Source organism: Microtus oregoni, unplaced genomic scaffold (genome assembly GCF_018167655.1).
Source record: "Microtus oregoni isolate MIOR12 unplaced genomic scaffold, Mior012 000073F_001, whole genome shotgun sequence".
In the NCBI taxonomy this organism is placed as follows: domain Eukaryota; kingdom Metazoa; phylum Chordata; class Mammalia; order Rodentia; family Cricetidae; genus Microtus; species Microtus oregoni.
The window spans coordinates 1,695,816-1,716,366 of record NW_024543981.1 but is presented as its reverse complement, the minus strand read 5'-3'; the positions used below and the strand labels follow the sequence as shown (position 1 = coordinate 1,716,366).

The 20,551-nt window shown below is 51.2% G+C and overlaps 1 protein-coding gene across 1 annotated transcript; it reads right to left on the bottom strand.

Moving 5' to 3' along the window:
- Positions 1-6,780: 6,780 nt before the first annotated feature.
- LOC121441054 (PWWP domain-containing DNA repair factor 3B-like) lies at positions 6,781-8,855 on the bottom strand. The gene has a single exon (XM_041642188.1). The coding sequence runs from the start codon at positions 8,853-8,855 to the stop codon at positions 6,807-6,809; it is 2,049 nt and encodes a 682-aa protein (XP_041498122.1). The 3' UTR covers positions 6,781-6,806.
- Positions 8,856-20,551: the final 11,696 nt, after the last annotated feature.

The window sequence follows — 20,551 nt, the reverse complement described above, 5'->3', positions numbered from 1 at the left end:
GCAAAATTACAGGTATGAAGTAGCCATGGAATTAAGTTTTATGGTTGTGTGAGGGGGTCACCACAACACAAAGAACTGTATTAAAGGGTCGTAGCATTAGGGGTATTGAGAACCACTGCCTTACATGATGCTTCTGTATCCCACCCCATGCCTCCAGACACAGGCCTTCCCCAGCACCTCCCTGCAGTCCAACCCAGGCAGGCTTGCGGGTTGAGAGGTGATGTGGGAGTGTCATATATCAATCTGTTGATTTCATTGGTTAAGCAATAAAGAAACTGCTTTGGCCCTCATAGGTTAAAACATAGGTGGGTGGAGTAAACAGAACAGAGTGCTGGGAGAAAGAAGCTGAGTCAAGGAGTCACCATGATTCTCCCACTCCAGGCAGACGCAGGTTAAGATCATTCCTGGTAAGCAAGCTCGTGGGCTACACAGATTATAAGAAATGGGCTAGTCCAGGTGCGAGAGTTAGCCGAGAAAAGGCTAGATATTAATGGGCCAAGCAGTGTTTAAAAGAATACAGTTTCCGTGTAATTATTTCGGGTAAAGCTAGCCGTGCGGGCGGCCGGGTGCTGGGGATGCAGCCCGCCGCTCCAAATACAACAGAGAGGGGGTTTGTCAGGGCCAGTAATACCCTCCCAGAATTTGGTACCTTCTAGGAGCAGAATCCTTTCTCCTTCAATCGCACAGCAAGGATTCCCCGGGCTGTTCTCCAGGTTCTCCCACCAGCCAGCTCCCTTGCTCTCTCTAGCCTTATAGCTGCACACTCACGCAGACCAGTGTGCAGATGCAAGATTAATGCTGCTCTCTGCAGTGTAGATTTAGCGCGGGGGTGTGGTGACGCTGGAGCGTGGATCCTCTACCTCCTAGTCCTCCAGAAGTGGACTAGCCAGGCCATTGGTGCAGGAGGGTCACGTGACAGGGCTGTCTCTGCCTGGGACCTCAGGTGACATTACCAGTCAGGTCACTGGTGACGTCATCGGCTACTGACCCCACCCCCCCCACACATACATCTGTGCCCCTGGCACAGGGGACAGAGTGCTCAGGGGTCTCCACAGAAGGGCACCAAAAATCTGTGTTGCCCCCTCCAGCTCTGTTTCCTGATCAAGGCCAGGGAGCAGGGACTCTGAGGGGTTTTGCCCTGGTGAGTCCCTATCTGGACCTAGTCTAGTGACAGAGCTGGGCAAGCAACACCTATTCTAGGTAGAGTCCCTGGAATAGATAGATAGCACATAAGCCCACACACCCCATCCCACCACTCCCCATGAAGCGTGCACCATCTGGGTGATGCCCATCCCAGTGGAAGGGGCTGCAGGCACTTTCACCACTGTGGGGCCTGCATGCCTTCCTGCCCTTGGTGCCAGTGGCCAGCTCATAGGAGGGTCCAGCACTGGCAGGCCTTTCCTGCTCTGCATGCTGTATATCCAGCTTCTTGAAAAGCTGCTTTTGAGATTTGAAGCCCAAACCCTTAGACTTGTATCTTACTGGCTGTCTTTGGGCCAGTCCCTACTGCTTCTTGTGGCAGAAGAGTTTAGAGTTTCCAGGAATTCTGCCTAAATTCATATAGGAAGCACTGTGATGGTGGTGAGGTGTTCAACTTTTCCCTGCTTCCTGTGTTGATAGCCTTCCGGGCTCTGGGGCATGACTCTTTCAGTGTGAGGGTGGCATGGGTGGCCGAGATCCCAGAAGCCTCCCTATGGTTTTAACATCAGTTAGTCCCCACCCCCACCCTCCATATCTTCTGCTGCCTGGGCTAGACATCCACTCAGAGCTGTGCTATCCTGGCTCAAAACAGTTTCAGACCCTGCCAGTCTCATCACTCTGACTCTCTGCAGTCACCAAGAGTCCAGGGCCACATGCACAACATTTCTGCCAGTGAGAGAGAGGGCAAGCAGGTTCACAGAAGGTTATTATGCCTCTGTGTATTCTTTCTTGGCCCCATTTTCTTTCTTTGGGCATCATACTCCGGCCACTTGACTTTCACTACTGTAAAGGTTTCCCCAATGGTGTCCATCTCACTCATACTGACTTGGCTTATTATCGGGGACTCTATTTAGGCTTTTGTCATGTTGGACATATCTGTATGCATCAGAGTGCCCATTTGGATGCCCCTCAGTACTGCCACCAGCATTCTACCTGCCTTCCTGAACCTCTGGCATGGAGGAAGGCTTTGGGGCATTTGACCAAACATGGCGTTGCTGAAACTTGAGCTGTATCCAAGTAGACATCCATTAATCTATTACTGCCATGAGGGGGGCAACCCATGTCCTCTCCCATTAGCAGTGTGGGCGTGCTCATCTGTATCCTACATCCCAAGCAGCCTTTCAGCCTTGACCATTGAACACCCCAAGGGGAGAATTACTATCTCATGCATTGACAAGTGTTTGATATTTCCTTAATAGGTTATGATATTGTGCATCCTCTTACAATTTCATCTTCCACTCCTGGTTCAGCTTCTGTGAATCTCCTTTGCCCCTTCCTCATGCCCAGCTCTGTCCTACAGACGGGTCTTTGGCTTGTTTTCAGGAGAAAGTTTCTAGTGTCAAACCTGACGGTACTCTCATTGTGTACATGCAACCAATGCCCAAACAGGTTACTTGATCTCACACTTGGCCTTCAGTTTGTCGTGTGTGGTTCTCTTTCTTGCCCCTGGAATCTCTTCTTTGATTATATACAGCCTGAAGTCAAGTGCTTTGGGAACAAGAAAAAATTTTAAGTTTTCTGTTACAACCCAACTTTGTCAATTGGCCTAAAGTACCTAATCACTCCCTTACTCAGCCTCCAGAGCCCGCACTGTCTGTTCTCATACAGGCCAGTTACTGCTGTTATGTCTGATATGAGAATTTTCGTCTAATGAAATTCCCTGTTTGACCTGTCATGGATCATACAATGAATACCTTGTCTTCTTTCTTGGTTTGGAGGTAATTTTCCTGTGGTCTTTCCTCAGAGAAGGCTCTCCCTTGGGAACATAAATATTCAGGATGGTCTAGTGTTACCAGCTGGCCCAGTGGGCTTACAAACAGATAATCAACACATTTCCCAGTTTTTAGGCTGGTCACTCCTTTCCCTCTATCCTTCTCTCTGAGAGAGGACTTTGCTTCTTTATAGGGTCATTTTTCTCCCTCTGCTCTAGGACATTGGTAGTGACACCTCAGTTGTCTTCCTTTGTTTCTTCTTTGTACACAATGTCTCTATGTCTCAGCAGTTAGTAGCTTTTCCTTCTCTAATCTTTCCTTTCTTGGTTTCTGGGACACCCCTTCCTGCCTTTGAACTGACCTTCTGCCTCTTTTCCTGCTTCTCAGCTGAAGTTATTCTTCCACCTCTCCACCTCTTTTTTTTTCCCTTCCTGTTCCTTTGTTGGAGCTCAGTATAGTGGGTGATTTCCTAACTGTAGTTCAGAGATGTTCTATGCTGGTAGTGATCCCTCCTCCAGATCTTCCCATGTGCATCAGAATGTCCATTTGGATGCCCCTCAGGCATTTAACAATTGAGATGTTTCAACTAGGGTGCTTCAAGCACCTTTGCATACCTGCTCTTTCCCTGTGCTTCACCCACCTTTACAGATGCCGTCTATCAGGTTACTTCAACAAAGGTGGCAAACATATTCCTTTCCTTTTCTCTCCTCTCCTCTCCTCTCCTCTCCTCTCCTCTCCTCTCCTCTCCTCTCCTCTCCTCTCCTCTCCTCTCCTCTCCTCTCCTTTCCTTTCCTTTGTTTTTCCCCTCCAAATACTATTTCTCTCACTACCAAAGGTTATCAATTTTACGAACAAGGACAGCCCTTCTTTTCCATAGTTCCTAGCCTGGTGTCCTACTCTTCATGCCTGTACTCTGACCCCTCTACCTGCTCATCCTTCTTAGTAGCACTTATTTCCATGTCATCACCAGATAAATTATGGAGAGCTCTCTGCTTTTGAGCATTGAGAACTCCCTCCTGGAAAGCAAGCAGGTGCCCTTACTAAAAGGAGCCTTTCCAGTCAAAAATCAGCTTCAAGAAAACTTGTACGTTCCAGGGTAGGAGCATGAGGATTAAAATTATTAGGCAAAAGGAACAGAGATATAGGAGAAATAAGAGACAGAAATAGAACAGCATCGGGAGGAACAGTCAGGGAATACTGAATCCACCTCACTTATTTTCTACAGGCTTATAATTTAGTCCAAAGGTGGAGAGGGGAGATAACAGACTATATTAGCATGACACAAGGAATAGACTTGAATTTTCTGACTTTGGTAGAGGTATCTACTTCAACACTCAAAATACTAATTAACCATACCACAGGTCAGCATGTCTCCTTTGTGGACACACCTGCTGTCAACAACTTTGAGAAAGCAAAAATAAGCTCAAACTCTCTGGCCTTCAGAAAAAGTGGAATGGGCTGACATCTATGTGTGCCCTGACATTTTCAGGATCACATTGCCTTAGATGGCAAGTGAGTCTGTCTTCTGGGTTGTAAGAGCCAGTGGCAAACAAACAAACAAACAAACACACAGACACACAGACACACACACACACACACACACACACACACACACACACAGAGAGAGAGAGAGAGAGAGAGAGAGAGAGAGAGAGAGAGAGAGAGAGAGAGAGTTGCTCTGAGCATGGGACTCTCATGAGTTCCTAAGAACAAGGAAGTGGTTTCTGGTGGGCTTGCAGTAGAAAATCCTGAGAGCTAGGACATAATCACTAATCAAGGAGAGCACTATATAAGCTGCCCTGGAACATAATAAATTAGCATTCTTGTTTCAAGAGTGACCTACATCTCCATGTGTTCTTTACTCCCCAGACACTTGCCCGACTGCAGTTCTAAGTGCAGGTGCTATGGTGTGTGTGTGGGAACAGTGGGAAATGAAGACATGAGAGAGATAAAATGATGATACAATTTAGCTAGCTTCAAGCTCACTGGAAATCAGTGGTGGATTGATCGTGCCTTGAAGACCATCTGGCTAGTTTCTCAGCCTAAACAGGGGTGAGTGACCCAACACCCAGAGATGGGAGAGGTAAATTTACAGTTTTCATGTAAGTTAAATCTGCGTTAGGTATTTTGTTACAGCAGCACAGATGGACACAGCAGCCTGATTGTCCAGCCTGGAGTTATGAATATGTAACCCAAGGGCACTTGTTCCTTCTAGCTCAAATTACCAGCCTACATGGTCTGCCTGGCTTGCCCTTTTGTCTTGTGGGGTTCGGTGATAGCTACTTTAGGAAGTCAACCAACATTCATGAACAAGTCAACATCTTGCAAGAAAGAGGTCTTTATTCAAATGCACTTCTGTGCTAGTCACCTCATGGAGACTCCAGGGACCTGGATTCCTGGGTGATGTAGATTCAATTTTCCACAAATCCACACTCATAAGAGGAAGGCTCTGGCTCTTGTTACCTCAGGATGTAACCTTATTGGGAGAGGGTTGCTGGACACTTAATTTAGTTTAGATAGTTTAGATGCGGTCCTACTGGAAGAAGATGGGTACCAGAGCAGATAGGAATTTTGGTCTTGACACCTCACAGCAGCAGAGGCAGCTGTTGACCCAGAATAAGGACAGGAAAACCCTACGTGAGGGGAATGCACATCTTGTTGCTGCTTCAAAGGAAGCTGCGGACCCACAGGAGGGACCAGATTTGACACAGGGCAAGACCCAAAGGAACATAGATTCTAAAACCTACGGGAGTGTTCAGAGAAAGGCTAGACATAGAGCCTCTGGTCTAAATCCCCGTGTCATAGAGGAAAACAACACTGCAAAGTTATTATGACTTTAGTCCTCTTGTAAACATTGTAATTATTCCCAGTGAAAGAAGAAAGGAAATGAGAATTTAAAAAAGAAAAAAGAGAAACTCAGGAAACAAACCAAGTCCAGCACAAAACCAAATAAATAACAACAACAAAAATAATATACTTTCTCCAAAAATTGCTGATCTCAGAGTAAAGTTTCTCATTAAGAACAATTTGCAAGAACTTATAGGCAAAGAATTAAAAACTATATTTAAATAACAGAAAGAAATTAATAATGTAAAATCTGCCTTCATCATCCAGTACTCATTTGAAAAAAAGGTATGTGGACAGGTATGTTTAATCTCAGCACCAGGGAGACAGAGACAGGAGGATCAAAAGGAGCACACACACACACACTCACAAACATGCACGTGTTCAAGCGTGCTCACACACAGAGAGATAAATAGAGAGACAGAGAGAGACACACGCAGAGAGACACACACAAAGAGAGGGGGAGGGTCCTTTGAAATCAGGCTATCCCTAGGGTCACAACATTTCCAACCCCTTCTTTGGCTTCAAAGCACAGCCTCAAAGCACACATGTGTTCCTCTCCTTCAACGTGAGTGAGCAAAGAGGGAGGTAATGGAGAAAGCAATGGGACCTGCCACATCCAAGGCACCCTAGAGAGGACAGGGAGTATGGGGAAGAGTCGGAGATACACAGAGAGACACAGTGTCATCAGGAACCTGGTGTGCTGTCTGGGTGTGTGGGGTCCATGCAGAGAGGGCAAGTCTGCACATAGCTAGCTAATACTCCACCCATAGCTGGTCCAGAGAGGAGACCCCACGGGACTTCTCCACGCTTGGGCACAGGCCACAGAGGGCTAGGCCCGGCCTGAAGCTAACAGGAATTGCCGAATCCATGTAGACAATCTGAAACGTCAAGCACGTTCGTGAACGTTTAATTGGGGGGGGGGGTTCTGTGTGTGGAGAAACACGTATGCAGTGAGGAGCGGTCATAGCAAGCCCCACAGTCTCCCAGATGGTTCTCTTTTGGAGGTGGAGCTGCAGGGGGTGATGGCAGAAAGGAGGAGGCTCCCTTCTAAGGAGTGGGCGCAGGAGGGTCCCTGCCAGCCCCAATCCTGGCTGCTGACCTCTTCTGGGCTGCCTTTAGGATGGTCTTCTCAAAAAGCTCTTTTTCACGATAGTGCACAGGTGGGCCACGCAGGTACTTCTCTTCTGCCTCCTTGTAGCTGAGGTCATCCAGGGCAGCGATGGAGCAGATGATTGCCTCTGGAAGAAGAACCTCCATGGTGAGCCGGACTTGGTCTCCTCTTGCCAGCGAGAGCAGGGCCTGGTCTGCTTCCTTGGATATTTCTTGCAAATGTCTGGTCATGAGATACAACTGGTCCTCATCCTCCAGATAGGTCTCAATGCAGAAGACTTCCCTCTTTGACTTCCAGAGGTCGTCCAGCCACCGGGACGGTTTCCTGCCCTTCACGATGTCCAGCAGGTGCAGGTCGGCACCCTTTCTCTTCACGATGAAGTCTACGAGCTTCTGGTTGGCTCTGTCCCAAGCGGCTCTCATGCGGTCAGGCAGGAGTTTCTTGTGGGGCCTCTTCCCACTGGGGGCGGTCTCCTCCTCCCAGTCTTCCAAGTCGGCATAGCTCACCTTGGGGAAATCAATGCGCAGGTCGCCCTCTTGAATGGCTCTCCTCAGCGGGTAACTGGCTCGGGCGGTGTAGTAGTCCATAAAGGAGCCCCGGAAGGAGCCACAGGCGAGGTCCTCTCTGTAGCGGTCGATCACCGAGAGGCACCAGTTGATGCCCTGGCCGTACACTTTGCTGGCTCTCCTCAGGAGGGAGAATCTCTCCCCACAGTCCAGGAGCTTTAGCTTGCGGAGAGGGACGCGGACACCCCTGCGCTCAAACTGCATGTTGCCCTCGATCAGCAGCACCCTGGCCGTCTTGTCGTTCTTGCTGACACTCTTGACCACCGCCGGCCAGAAAGGGTGGTCCTGGAATTTGAACCAGACCAGCATCCCTCGTTCGATGGTATCCGTCTCCTGGGCAGAAGCCACACTGGTGGCTTGGCAGTCTTCCTGAACTCCAGGGGCTCTCCCCTTGACCCTGGCCTTAGTCACCTTCGAGTGCACTCGAGTTTGCAGTCCCGAGAGCCCACAATGTGCACACAGCACATGGATCTTCCTTTTCCTGCCAGCAATGCGGACTGATCTTCGCAGGATCGGGAGTGGAGGCGCGCAGGCTGCCGATGCCCCCTCTGAGTGTGGCCTCGGGGTCGGCGGGCCGGGATCCTCCTTGTTCTCCGGGAGGGTGGTCTTCCTTTGGGCTAAAATGGCCCGGATCTCTAGGCCGCCACACTGTACTTGCTGCTTGAGAGCTTTGGGCGAGGTAGAGGCGTGCCTCCTCGGTGGCCCAGAGGCAGGTCTATGCTCATTAGCACGGGCACCCTCCCTAGAGGCCCGGGTGCTCAACTTTCTCTTGCCAGGATTATCACCAGCATTTCCTGTTGGCGTCTTGCAGGAACTTGGCCGCGCTCTGGTGCCCCTTAATGTGTTCCCTTGCATTTCAGAGTAAGGGGACTCTACAGCGGCGTGGGCCTGGGCTTCCCCCCCTTGCACTGCAGGCTCATTCCCTGAGCCCATCAACACAGGTCCTGGGCGGCCTCGCTTCCCAGGACTCCTGTGGGAGAGCCCTTGGCCTTTCTGGTTGCGCCCTTGGGAGCGCGGGCGCTGGCATGGGCTGGAGCTGGTCTCCTCTTTTGGAACCTTGGGAGCCACTGTGCTGGTTCTTCGGCCACCTGCCCTTTCTCCCTGATACAAGCGGGTTCCCTCGCCCAGAACATCCAGGGCCACCTTGAGGGCTCTTCTGTATGCCCTGGTCTGACCTGGTGGGCCACTGCCCTGTGACTCCTTTCCGGCCAAGGAGGCGATGGTTACGATTTCAGACTTGGTTAGGGGCCTCGCCTCTGTGCTCCTCACTCTGGTCTTCTCACCAACAGAGAGAATTTGGACCTCCAGGAAAGAGGCCCCTCTCCTCTTACTATGGGCCGAGGTCCTGGGTCTGGTCAACACCCTTGCAGGCCACAGCTGGCCCTTCCAGCCACAGAGCACATACTCTGCAGAGTCCATGGCGATGGAACTCTGGGGCTGTTCTGATCAGGGCAGGGTGACCCCCTGCGTTGTGGTGGGCACTGCTCCCTGCTGGTCGTCTCTGTCTGGCCTGGCTCCCCTGCCTGCGGTGCTGTCCTCCCTCCAGAATCTGGTAGACAAGCTCAACCTGAGGGCCTCTCTCAGGGTGATGTGGGCCTGCCCTGTAAGTGTGAGAGAGGGAAGCAGAGCTGCCTTAGGACGGAATTAGCCTTTAGTGGATACTGAAGCAAGAGCTCAGTGAGGTGAGGAGAGAGAAAGCAAGGGGGTGCCCAAAGTCTGTCGTTCCACAGGGATGAGGGTGTGTGCCTGAGAAGATATGGAAGGATCCAGAGCAGATGTGTGACACACGGTCGCCCACCCTGAGGCTGGGGTGGTGAACTTCCTCCCGGAGAGGTGAGTGTCTTTACTTGGCTTGTGTATTTTCCTGCCCATCCAATGCCTTGGGGGCTCCCTGGGATTCCATCCGAGTGGGGGGAGCCTCATTGCTTTCTTTCCTAGGGAGCTAACCCCCCCTGTGCTCCACCCCAGGAAGCCTGTGCACACCTAGTGCACCTTGCCTTCTGCACCAGTATGATACCAGGTTGAGGAACGGTGTGTGTGTGTGTGTGTGTGTGTGTGTGTGTGTGTGTGTGTGTGTGGAAATCTTCATGGCGATTTGCATAACATGGCAGGTAAGGATGGTTGCTGTCACTGTCATAGCTTCTGGCCTCCCTCCCCTTCCCCCGCCCCCTCATAGTTTGGTTCTGACCTCTTGCTCCCAACTCCGTGCTGGACCTCGCTATGGGATCAAGTGCACGCTTGGCACAAAGGAGAGCCCCCCCCCCCCCAAGGAAAGCACTTCACCGTGGAGAAATGCTTTCTAAATGGCATGTTAAGGGAGGTCCTCCCACTCCTCCAGCCTATCGCCGCTGAGATACCAGCCCATTGGGGCGTGGTCTCTCTCCCTTTAAAAAAGCGGCCACTTCCCTCTCCTCTCTCTCTTCACTTCCTGCTCCGGTGGCGACTAGACTCCCTTCCTGGTTGTGCAGAGGGCTGAGGGTGATCTGTAAATATTTTCCCCTTTAAATAAATACCACGCTATTAATCATAATTCCAAACTGGTGTGGCATTGTTTATGACTTACACCTTCATTGGCAGACTCAGTAGTGTCAGATGAGAGCAACAGGGTAAGTGTCGCCATTGGTATTGCCCACTCTCCTGCTGCTGCCTCAAGTCCATGGGCCCTGCACACCCATATCTGCTGGCGATGGGCACTGTTCTACCATCAGATCCCAGGCCACAGAACTCTCCTGCCCACAACCTCTGTGCCATAATGTCAATCCACAGGGTCGTCTTAGACAGACAGGAAATCAAAGCGGCTGTTTGAAGCCCTGGATGGTCACTTGCCCATCCCCTAAGTCCAGAAGGCATGCTTTGAATCTTAAGTGGTGTCCAATCTCATCTGTAGCGTAGCTCTCCCGTCCATGTCCCTCCATTCTCTGCCTCTCCACACAGGGCCTCCCCCGTGCTTCTCAGTGGAGTCTCGTCCCTTTCTGCTTACTGTGAGTGGGTGTGTGTCAGGGGTCTACTCCTTTCCTGACTGCTCTTGCCTTGGGTCCGCGCTTTCCTATCAGCAGTGAGCATGCCATGCATGTCGTGCATGCACTCTGGAAACAAAGCCCACATCTGTCTGATCCTCAGGAGAGGCCCACTGAGGGTGCCGATGACCACACACGGAAGAACCACGGATGGCTCACAAGCCACAGTAGCTCACTGTTCCTGCCAAGACGCAGGCGGCTTCTGTCATTACCGGGCCAGCACCAGGCACAGCGCCTCAGAGCACTGTGGACCCGGGGCTCCTGACGCAGTTCCCTGAGGACCCTGGTCATTTTGGGGACTCCTGTTAGCCCACGACCCCTTCGGTGAGTGTGGGCACCCCGACCTCTCCCTTAGGGACTCCAGGCCTTGCCTTACCCATGGGAATTCCCGACCGGACAGAAATATGGGAGGCAAATGATATTCGCTTCAGTCCCTCAGCCCTCCCCTTCCCACCCTCTGTATCCATAAACACCCGTCGGTAATTCTAGCACCAGATCCCTATTCACTGCTCAAATGTGCAGTGTCCCCTCTGCTGTATTCCCGTTCAAGTCTTACCGACTTCCAATCTGATCTCACAGTGCATAAAGTGGCTCTCAACATGCAGGAGTCTAGGTCTGGCCCAGGCCACACCTGCTGGGTGATGCAATAGTAAATGTGGACTGTGCAATCTGGGGCCCAATTTAGGGATCACCCGCAGTAGTTCTTCCTCCGAGAAATCTGTGTGACCTCACAGGGTTGGCCTGCTCTGATCCAGCCTCCGTGGAGTCCTCGGCCACAGGTATCTATCTGCTGAGGACACAGAGGAAAACACAGGCACCTCAGTTACTTCCGGCTGCCCTCTGCTGGACCGTCTGAGCACATGCTCACCAGCAAGGCTGACTGAGCACCATCTAGCCCAAGGAACCATGCCACCATCCATATGCGGGTACCACACCTCGGGCACGAGAGAGCCCACTGCTCACTCGGTGCCCTTAGCAATCACGGAGGCCCGCGTTATAGTTATAGAATGCAAGCTTTCCACCCCAGGCTGGGGTGCCTGCAGGAGCTTCTGCTTCCCTCAGGCGTGATGTTCTCAGCCTCACACACTTCCTGAGTTAGAAAACATACCCGGGAATATCAAGTTTGTGTTCAAGCCCACATGCCAGGACATCCAGGCAGCATCTGTAACTCAGTCACAGAGAAAAGCGTCTGCACCCATATCAGGCCACGCTCTCCCCGGCATGTGTAGTCCATCTGTGCAGGCCTACTGTGCCATGCGTTAGAAAAGCCCTCCGTCTTCTACAGCCTGCTTAAATATTGTCAGTTTTGCCACCCGGCTCCATCGATTCAGGCATCACCTCTAGTGCACTACCTTCGACAGTTACCTTTGCAATGAAAGCAGCAAAGTCTTCCCCAGAGGTGCACGGAGAAGGGTGCAAGATGGAATCCTGAAATCCCTGTCTCAACACATGCTTTGGCCCCGTGCCCGAGGCCTTCTGTCAAGAACTCGCACACGGTCTCCGTGTGCGACGTCCATTCACGTTTTGTCCAGATGGGAACTTCCAGATGGCTTCCCTCCCTGTGGTGAGACAAACAGACGGGGCCCAGTCTGACGAGAGGGTGCGAGAAGGGCACAGAGCATATTGTTCACACGCAGGGGCCGAGATACAGGGAGAGATGCCGATGATGGGCTGCTGGGTCAGAGGGAAACCCCAGCTGTACACCCTGTAACACAGCCCAGCTGATGCTTAACCCATCTGTGAGCAGAGCAAAGACTCCGACCCGGGCACAAACTAACAGCCGTCGAGGGAACAAACGCTGCCCCTTCTTCAGGTGCTCTCATACCGCACTGACTTTTTTTTTCTTTTTTCTTCTTTTTTTGCCTCAGTCTGCCTAGCTGCGATTAGTGGCCACTTTAGAGGCGGCTGTCTTTTGGAGGCATTTCTTCCCTTCTTGTGTCAGGTCTCCAGGCCAAGAGATCTGGAGACCTCGGCTTCTATCCTCCAAGGGAACTGCCAGTCCTCATCCACGTTTACCTCCTCCTTAAATGCCTTCTAGCTTCTCTCTCTCAGACAACACAAGCTACAACTCTCTCGGGTAAGGTGCCATCGCACCAACACGGCCATTCTGTCAAGAGCACATGTGACAATCATTGCCAAACAGCGACGAGGCAGCCATTTACGTAGGTTGCCGAGCTATCCTTTCAGGGCCTGAAAGGATAAAGCTGGCACCAACGCGGTGAGGTGTCACCCGAGGACAAAGAGACAGGGCTGGCTGAGCACCAGTCCTTGGGGCTTCGCGTCAAACAGTAATAGCCAGAACCTTTCCTGTCCCACGAAAGAGCCAGCACATACCCACGGCACACTCACGGGCCCAGCTCACATTCACTCAGGATGGCTGCAGGTACCTACCTGTGTGCCTCGCGTGTCTGTCTAGTGATCCCACTTCTCCACTCTGTGAGTATCTTTCGCTAATGTATCTGTAACCAGGAAAGAATGGCTTGTCCCCATTGTCATGGCAACCACAGTGTCATTGGAAAAACGTTCTCCCCTAGTAAGTAGCCAGTTCTCTGTAGAAATCAGGAAGGAGGCTGCCTGACTGTTCACTTACATCTCTGTCACCTAGTTCCCCCACCATCCCCTGCAGCTGCACGCATGAAAAAGAGTAAGCATGCACACAACAACAGAAGAAGATGCTGCCTGCCATTCCAGGGTGCAGGGGCCTTGGCGCTGGGCTTTGACAAGGGGCCGGGACAAGGCAAGACAAGAGCTGACAGGCTCCGTTCTACCTTCTACTATAATAAGATCGGGCAGGGGCCAGGTCTGAGATGGACACCTTTTCACCTGACAGAATTTGGAAGGCAGGCACTTTGTCTCTCCAGCTGGAAATAAGTGTTCTAGGTCACTTTGCAACAAATATGGAGGACCGTGAACCTCCAGGAAATCAGGTGGCAGCATCATTCCCCCCACCCCTGTCCTCACAAAAAAAAAAATACATGGTGACTCTCAAGCAGAAAGGAGAGAGAACCCACTTCAAATGGCAGGAAGCTTTGGAAACCTCAAAGCCATGCACAGTGACATATTTCCTGCAGCAGTGGCACACCCCAAAACAAACCCAAACATCAGCCATCTAGGAGAAAAGAAGTATTCAATATCCCCATGTGGTGGAGGCTATCTCATTTAAATCACACACACACATACCACACACCACACAAACACACTCATACACAGACACACTCTCACACAGACACCAAACAATACACACACACACACACACACACACACACACACACACACCACACCACACCTCTTACACCTGTTTAAGGTAATGGCAGAACAGAGGACAAAGTTAAGTTTAGGGAAAAAAAATTAGGACCAGGGAATTGAAGGGGGTATTTCTGACTGTTTTTTCCTGGAACTCACAAGAATTCTTAGGGTTTGTGAAAAAAGAAGTTTCAGACATATACATTGTATAAACAGTAGCATATTTATGTCAGAATGGCTGTGACAGATATTATTGCACAATGAAAAGTGTTATGACTGTGGAAGACAGCGTGTGAGAGAAATTTGATAACTTGTGTTTATAAAAGTTCACACCTTTATAACCTGCAGATCTTGTATTTGTATTTTACTGGAATTTGTTTGGTGAGGTTGTCCTTTTAAACTGACAAAATCTCTCAGCTGTCAAACTACATCAGAGATCTTTGAGAAGGATGAAAGTTTACTTAAATTACTGATTAAAAAACGAACAGAGAACTTACTTGTTTAGCACCTAGACCTCAGGGTTCTCCGTGGTCACTGAAGGTCGCATTTGCCTTTTGATGTTTAGAGCAGGGCCTGGCAGGCTCCAGAAGATCCTGTGGGCTACGAAATATGTAGGCAGACAAGCCTACCTTGACCTGAGCAGCTAGGCTGTCGATTCCAGAGATTCTTTTCATGTCTGGAGATCCTCAGTTCAGATGAAAAGCAGTTTTTCTCAGTGGTCAGCGCTCGGCAGTCGAAGCAAAGTGTGGATGGACGTTGTTCTGTACCCATTTGCTTTCTGTCTTCTTTGAAGGAAGTAGAGTGCTGCTGCTAGGAGCCAACCTGTCTCTTTTTGTTATGAAAAGTTTTTTAATAATTAAATATTTAAATGCCATGTCTCCCCGATCTCGGAGCAGTTGTGGGCCGTTTATCAGGTGGAACTACAGTATAGAATCTGCCTGGAGAGCCGGGCCTGAGCTTGACTGTACCGGCTCTTAATTTATCAGGCAAGATTTAAATTTGTAAAAGGACAGAAAGAAAAAAAAACTGCTTGCAATAGAAAGTTAACGGCAGAACTGACAATAGTAGAGAACATCTTAATGCATTTTAAGTGAGGTTTGGATCAAATATAAAGTGTTTTTGTAAGAAACTTAAAAGTACATGCCAGCATAAAACATAAGACTTATTGTTTCTGTAGTCTGAAATGAGATGCAATGAACAGACAATTATAACATTTAACGGTAAACATAGGTGCACCTAAGTTACATGTATGAACATACACATAGAGGGAACAGGAATTGGGCAAAGTGGATGTTCTTGGTGCGGCCAACCTAAGGTGTGCCACTGCACAAAACACACAAGCAACAGAGTCAGCACTGGGCGAGCAGACAGGGAAAACTTCAGTAAAGATGACAGGACTTGGTCATCTACCTGGCTCTCAGTTAAGATGGCAGTGAAATCATCTGATCTCAGTTAAGATGATGGTAAGTTCACCTGACCTCAGTCAAAATGGCAGCGGGACATATAGTGTATGGAAAAGCCATGAAATTTGAGCTGCAGGGATTTTAAGTTTAATAAAAAGAGAGACCCAGAGGCGTGATCCGCCCTGTACTGAACCACCATACCACGAGCCGTGGTGGTAGCAAAAGGCTGGAATTGAGAACAGCCGCCTCATGGATCCGACCAATCTTGTTGGCAGCAGTAGCGGTGGCAGGGACAGTTTGAGGAATCTCCTTCCGTTTGTTTGTATGTTGACAGTAGTTAGAAAGCTCCCATAAAAGTGGAGCCTGGGGGACACTGGCGGAGTGAGGGAAGGAGCTGAAGAATTAGGACATTAAGGCCTGGGGTCTGAGGGCCTCTAAAAGGCACTCATCCCAGGGAATGGCTGGATTGACGGACATGGATGAAAGCCTGTGAAAATGGTGACGCCACAAGGCCTATAGGGGGACATCTCCCATCTAAAGGCGGGTGACTACGCTTCAGGGCCCGCGAGGTGATCATGGGCCTCGCTTCCACCCTGGAGTGGACAAGGCCCAGAAGGGCTGCCTGGGAAAGCTTCCTGAAGGTGCTAGGGACCCCGAGGCATGAGCAGGACCGCTTGTATGCCCCTGCAGAGACTCGGGGCCTTCCACATGGCTCGTTCAGTACCCTTTGAGCATTCCCACCATTCCGCACAGGTCCTTACTTCCACATGTGGGAGCATTGCAAACAGGGAGCAGAGGTGTTCCAGGCACTTTCAGCCCTTCCTAGGTGAGTTTCCACTTTGTGCATGCACAACCGAAAGCTCCAAGTCAAGTATGCTTCATTGCAGGTTCGGTCTCAAGACGGACCAGCACCAGCCTGGCTCACATATGCTGACATGGTTTTCTATAGAGGTAGAACACTTCCCCATAGTGAGGCCGACCTGGGATGCCGCCCCCTCCCTCGCCCACCCGGAGGACAAAGAGCTAAGGGAGTCTGAGGATTGTGGAGAGCTGCGTCCCTCTGGGTGAGTGAGTAGTTACTGAAACCCAGGTTAGTCTCTGAGATGACGTCCTGAGCCCAAATTCCCCAGTGGAGTGGAGGAGGCCTGGAAGGGCTGTGTGGAAAGCTCTGATAGGAAGCAGGGACTGAGAAGAGTGGGCGGGACGATATGTGTGCTTACAAAGGACCAGGGACCTACCACATGGCCCTTTCTGATGTCTGGGCCAGTGAGACATTCATCCGGGTCCACAGGTCCACAGTTGTGCTGAGTCAAAACACGAGTGTGGGTGTTTAAGGTCCTCCCGAGCCTTAAAGGGAAATTTCCCCTCGACGTGTGCATACGTGTGTGCATGCCTGCGTGCATACGTGCTTGTGCGTGGTTGTGGGCGGGCCTAAAGACATTGGACAGGAGCACGCATGCTCACGCGCCCACGCTTTTCCACAGAGGCCGACGATTTACCGGAAGTGAGAACTAACTGGCTGTGACCACTGCCGAAGGGAAGCCGGGTTTCGGGTCGCCCTCCCGAGGCCATTCCTCTAGGTGAGTGACCAGGTGTTAGGACCCAGGATCTTCCCTGAGGTGGTTGGTGCCTGGCTCCTGAATTCCACACCACATCTCCTCTCCTCATGGCCCAGGTTCCCGGAGGAAAGTCTAGGAATGCTTTGTGAGGGACGCGGGACTGAGAAGAGCGGACCAGAAACAGGGGTGCTTGGGGAAAGACTTAGGGACCTCCCCATGGCCCGTTCCGAGGTTTCTGGGCACTTCCGATGTCCTCCGGGACATCCGTGGAGGGCGGGCCTAGGTGAAAGGGGCGGTGGGTGTTCAGGTCCTCGCAAGCCTTAATCCGCTCTATTCCGGGACACGCGTGTGCCACCCCAACACTCAAGTCACGTATGTGTCATTGCCCCGTGGGCCTAGCTAGGTGTGACGCACCTTCGTGGGTGAGGAGGGTCTGTGGGGATCAACGTGAATCCTGTCCTCCTAGGTTTGTGACGAGGTATGGGGCCCCAGGAGAGCCCGTGATGTCCAGAGCCTTGCTTCTGAATGTGACTGGAGGAGGCCAGATTGAGCAGTCTGAGGAAGCTGTGCTGGGGCCCCAGGGCCCGAGGGCACTGGGCAGGGCAGTTTTGCCTGCTGCTGGAGGGACTAGGGACCTTCCAGGAGGCACCTTTTGTACCTCTTGGGCATTTTCCAGATTGGTCCAGGGCAGAGAGCTAGACGGGCGGGCACACCGAGAAGAGGAGGTGCTCTGGGCCTTTCCCACCCTCGATAGTGGGGTCCCGTTTCAGCCATGTGTGACTGCAAGCCCAGAGTCCCTAGACATGATTTCTAGGTGAATCTTACCATGGAAGTGGAAGAGCCTTGGTTAGACCCTTGCCTACCCTCCTTTCCGCTCTTCCAGAATCAGGGATTCTTAGGTTCAGGAAGTGAGGACGAACTAGGTGTGATCCCCCTCGAGTGAAAGGACAGTCTCAGAGGATGGTGGTGAAGCAGGTCCACCTTGGCGAGTGACTGGTCACTAGGGCCCACCATGTGATGTCTGGAGCCTCCCTTCTGCATCAGACTGCAATCAAGGACAGAGGGGAGATCTCAGAAAGCTCTGTCAGGACCGCAGGGCCCTGAAGGAGTGGGCAGGACAGCATGTGTTCTGGTGAAGGAAGTCCTGTTACTGCAGTTCCCGGACCAGTCGTGTGCACCTTCAAGTCGAGGTCAACACACAAGCTTCCTTACTTGCATGGGTCTAGTCCTTTAGCTCCTTGCAGCAGGCTCATCCATGCATGCCTGCATGCTTCTCCACCTGATCACACATCATCCCATTCGGGGATGTGGGGCCCACTCAGGTGGGACAAGCTTCCCAAGGGAAGAGAACTCTCAGGGAAATGTGGCTGAAGTGTGGTCACGTTATCTGGGTGGGTCCCTCTTCTGAAGATCTGGTGGTTCCAAAATCAGAGTCAGCCTGGATCCACAGTACTTGGTGCTGTATCACCTACCACACACGCCAGGCACTACCCCACCCCCATTCTGCCACACACACACACACACACACACACACACACGCACACACACACGCACACACACAGACAAACACACACACTCTCCTCATGTCTGTGCACCAGCTGGGCCCACATGCGAGGCATCTCTCATGCATAGGAGTTGTTCCAGCCAGTAGGAAAGCATGCTTGTGGAGGCAGGCAATGTCTAGGTGTTACCTTCCTCTAAAGAGAAAGAGGTTTCTGAGGGAAAGGTCTTGGAGTAGGCTCCTCTTGGTGGGTGACTGCTTATTCAAAGAGAAACTGTGTCAGAGTGTGCGGAGGTGATCAGGCTTGTGCCTGGAAGATCCAAACTTGGCCTATGAGGTGACTTGTCGAGGGGCAGATAGAAGGGCCCCCGGGGGCTGCACTTCATCACAGAGGGGTGTGGATCGTCATGGGGCTCCCTACAAATGCCACGGTGAAAAGTGTAACGATCCCCACGAGATCAAAATGAAATCTGTCTGCAAATACCTTAGTTATTTAGCAGATGTTGGTTCAAACTTCTAGAGACTGACCCCAGGTGGGTTGTTTTTGACACGATTAAATAAAGCACAATTTGGGGGAAAAAAATCCTGGTAACGATGATCTCAGTAACATGTGCAGGATGAATATGGAGGCCTGACTACATAGAAACTCTCTTTTTTTTCACTTTTATAAGACCATATTTATTATTTCTCTGGTGTAAACAAAGCATCCATTGTTTCTTTGTCAGCATGTGATCTTGTCACTGTATCTACCTAGAACAGGCTGGTGACAGCCACTCCCACTGTCACCAAACACAGTGTGAGCAAGGGGAGGGGGAGGGGATGTTGGAAAGTACCCTGAGATCGTTCAGAACTAAGACTCACAAACACAGTGTGACAATAAAATAAATTACAAAATTAAATAATATTGAATTAAATTAGAATTCAAGTTGAAAGTCCCTGAGTGTAGCTACTTGGCAGCAAACAGTTTACAGGAGATGGAGCTGTGGAGGTGGCTGGGATTTTCTGAAACTCAGGAAACTGCTCCACACAGGGCCCACGAATGTTTCATGGTTCCTCACTACTTCCAAGCCTCTCAGGCATTCAGCTCCAGGTCAGTCATGTATTCTTGCACCCAGGTTTCTTTGGGGTCAGCGCAGATCTGCCGGTTTCTCTTAGTTAGGAAAATGACATCTTGCAACGTACATGTGACCTCTACCACGAAGATGGGTTCTATAGCTTAGGGACCTGGGGTCTGGTGTGGCTCAGTCACGCGGATAGCGTTGAGGTCACCAGGCCGTAACGTCCATGGGCCATCTCCCCTAAGGATGGGCTCTGTTGACCGAGAAACCAAACTAAAGGTGAAGGTCTAGGGAGGGAGAGTCAAACATAATAATCTGGGAGATCCGGGTGTGGCCTGGCTCTGCAGGCAGCACAGATCACCAGGCTGTTAACAGCATCCTCTCCAGGTCTTCTGGTTGGAAAACAGACGTAGGCATCCCTTCTGTTGACGAGACAAGCCTGGGTGCTTACCGTTCCTAGTTCCCATAGTGCTTGTCTGTGAGCGCAGGGGCCTCATGCCCGCTTACAGGCTGTGTGTCACTCCCTGTGCGTGGGTATATTGGCGAACCTCTGCATTTGCCTCCATTGGGTCCTTCAAGGATGTTGGAGTCCATGTGTTGCTTCTGAGACATGCAGACTCAGAGTGGGTAGGGATTTCAGCTGAGTGTTCAGCAGGACTCAAGCGTGAAGTGCAGGGACTTGGCTCCAGTGACCCCATTGGCCGTCAGTGGGCTGGTGTCTGGGTTAATGGCCACTTGGTTTGGGGGCCAGCCCAAGCAGTCCTATCCTGGGGGCAAGAAGTCAGCAGAAAGGGCCGAGACTGAGGGCTACAGGGCTGTGGAGAGCTCTGCATTCAGACAGAAAATTGGGACAGAATGTGATTGGATGTTGCGGGATATCGGTGTCATCCTCCTATCTCCTCTTGGCTGCAGCACAGAGAGTGCCAGGACTCATGGCCACAGCCTGTGCAGTCCGGGTCCCTGTTTCCATTGCGACCACAACATTCTTCTCGGTGTCTTTACTGTCTGTGTGCACCAACATTTCAGGAGTCGTCCCCAGCCCCGCAGAGCCCCAGCCATGTCAAGCAAGGAGCAGAAACATACAGAGAGAAGTGCCAAGCGCCCTAGGGTTGATCAGAATCTCCCACCAGATGACTTTCAGAACCCAGGTCGAGTCACCCCCGGTAACAACTGATATGGGGCATATGGGTGGGGGGATCCTAACCGAGGGGGGACATTCTGCTACTCCTCGACGGGTGGAGCACCGGGGTGGCCTAGTACTCACCGGGTCTTTCCACGGAGTTCCAGGTGTGGGTGTGGGGATTCGCGTGCTGAGAAGTGATTCTCAAGCACGC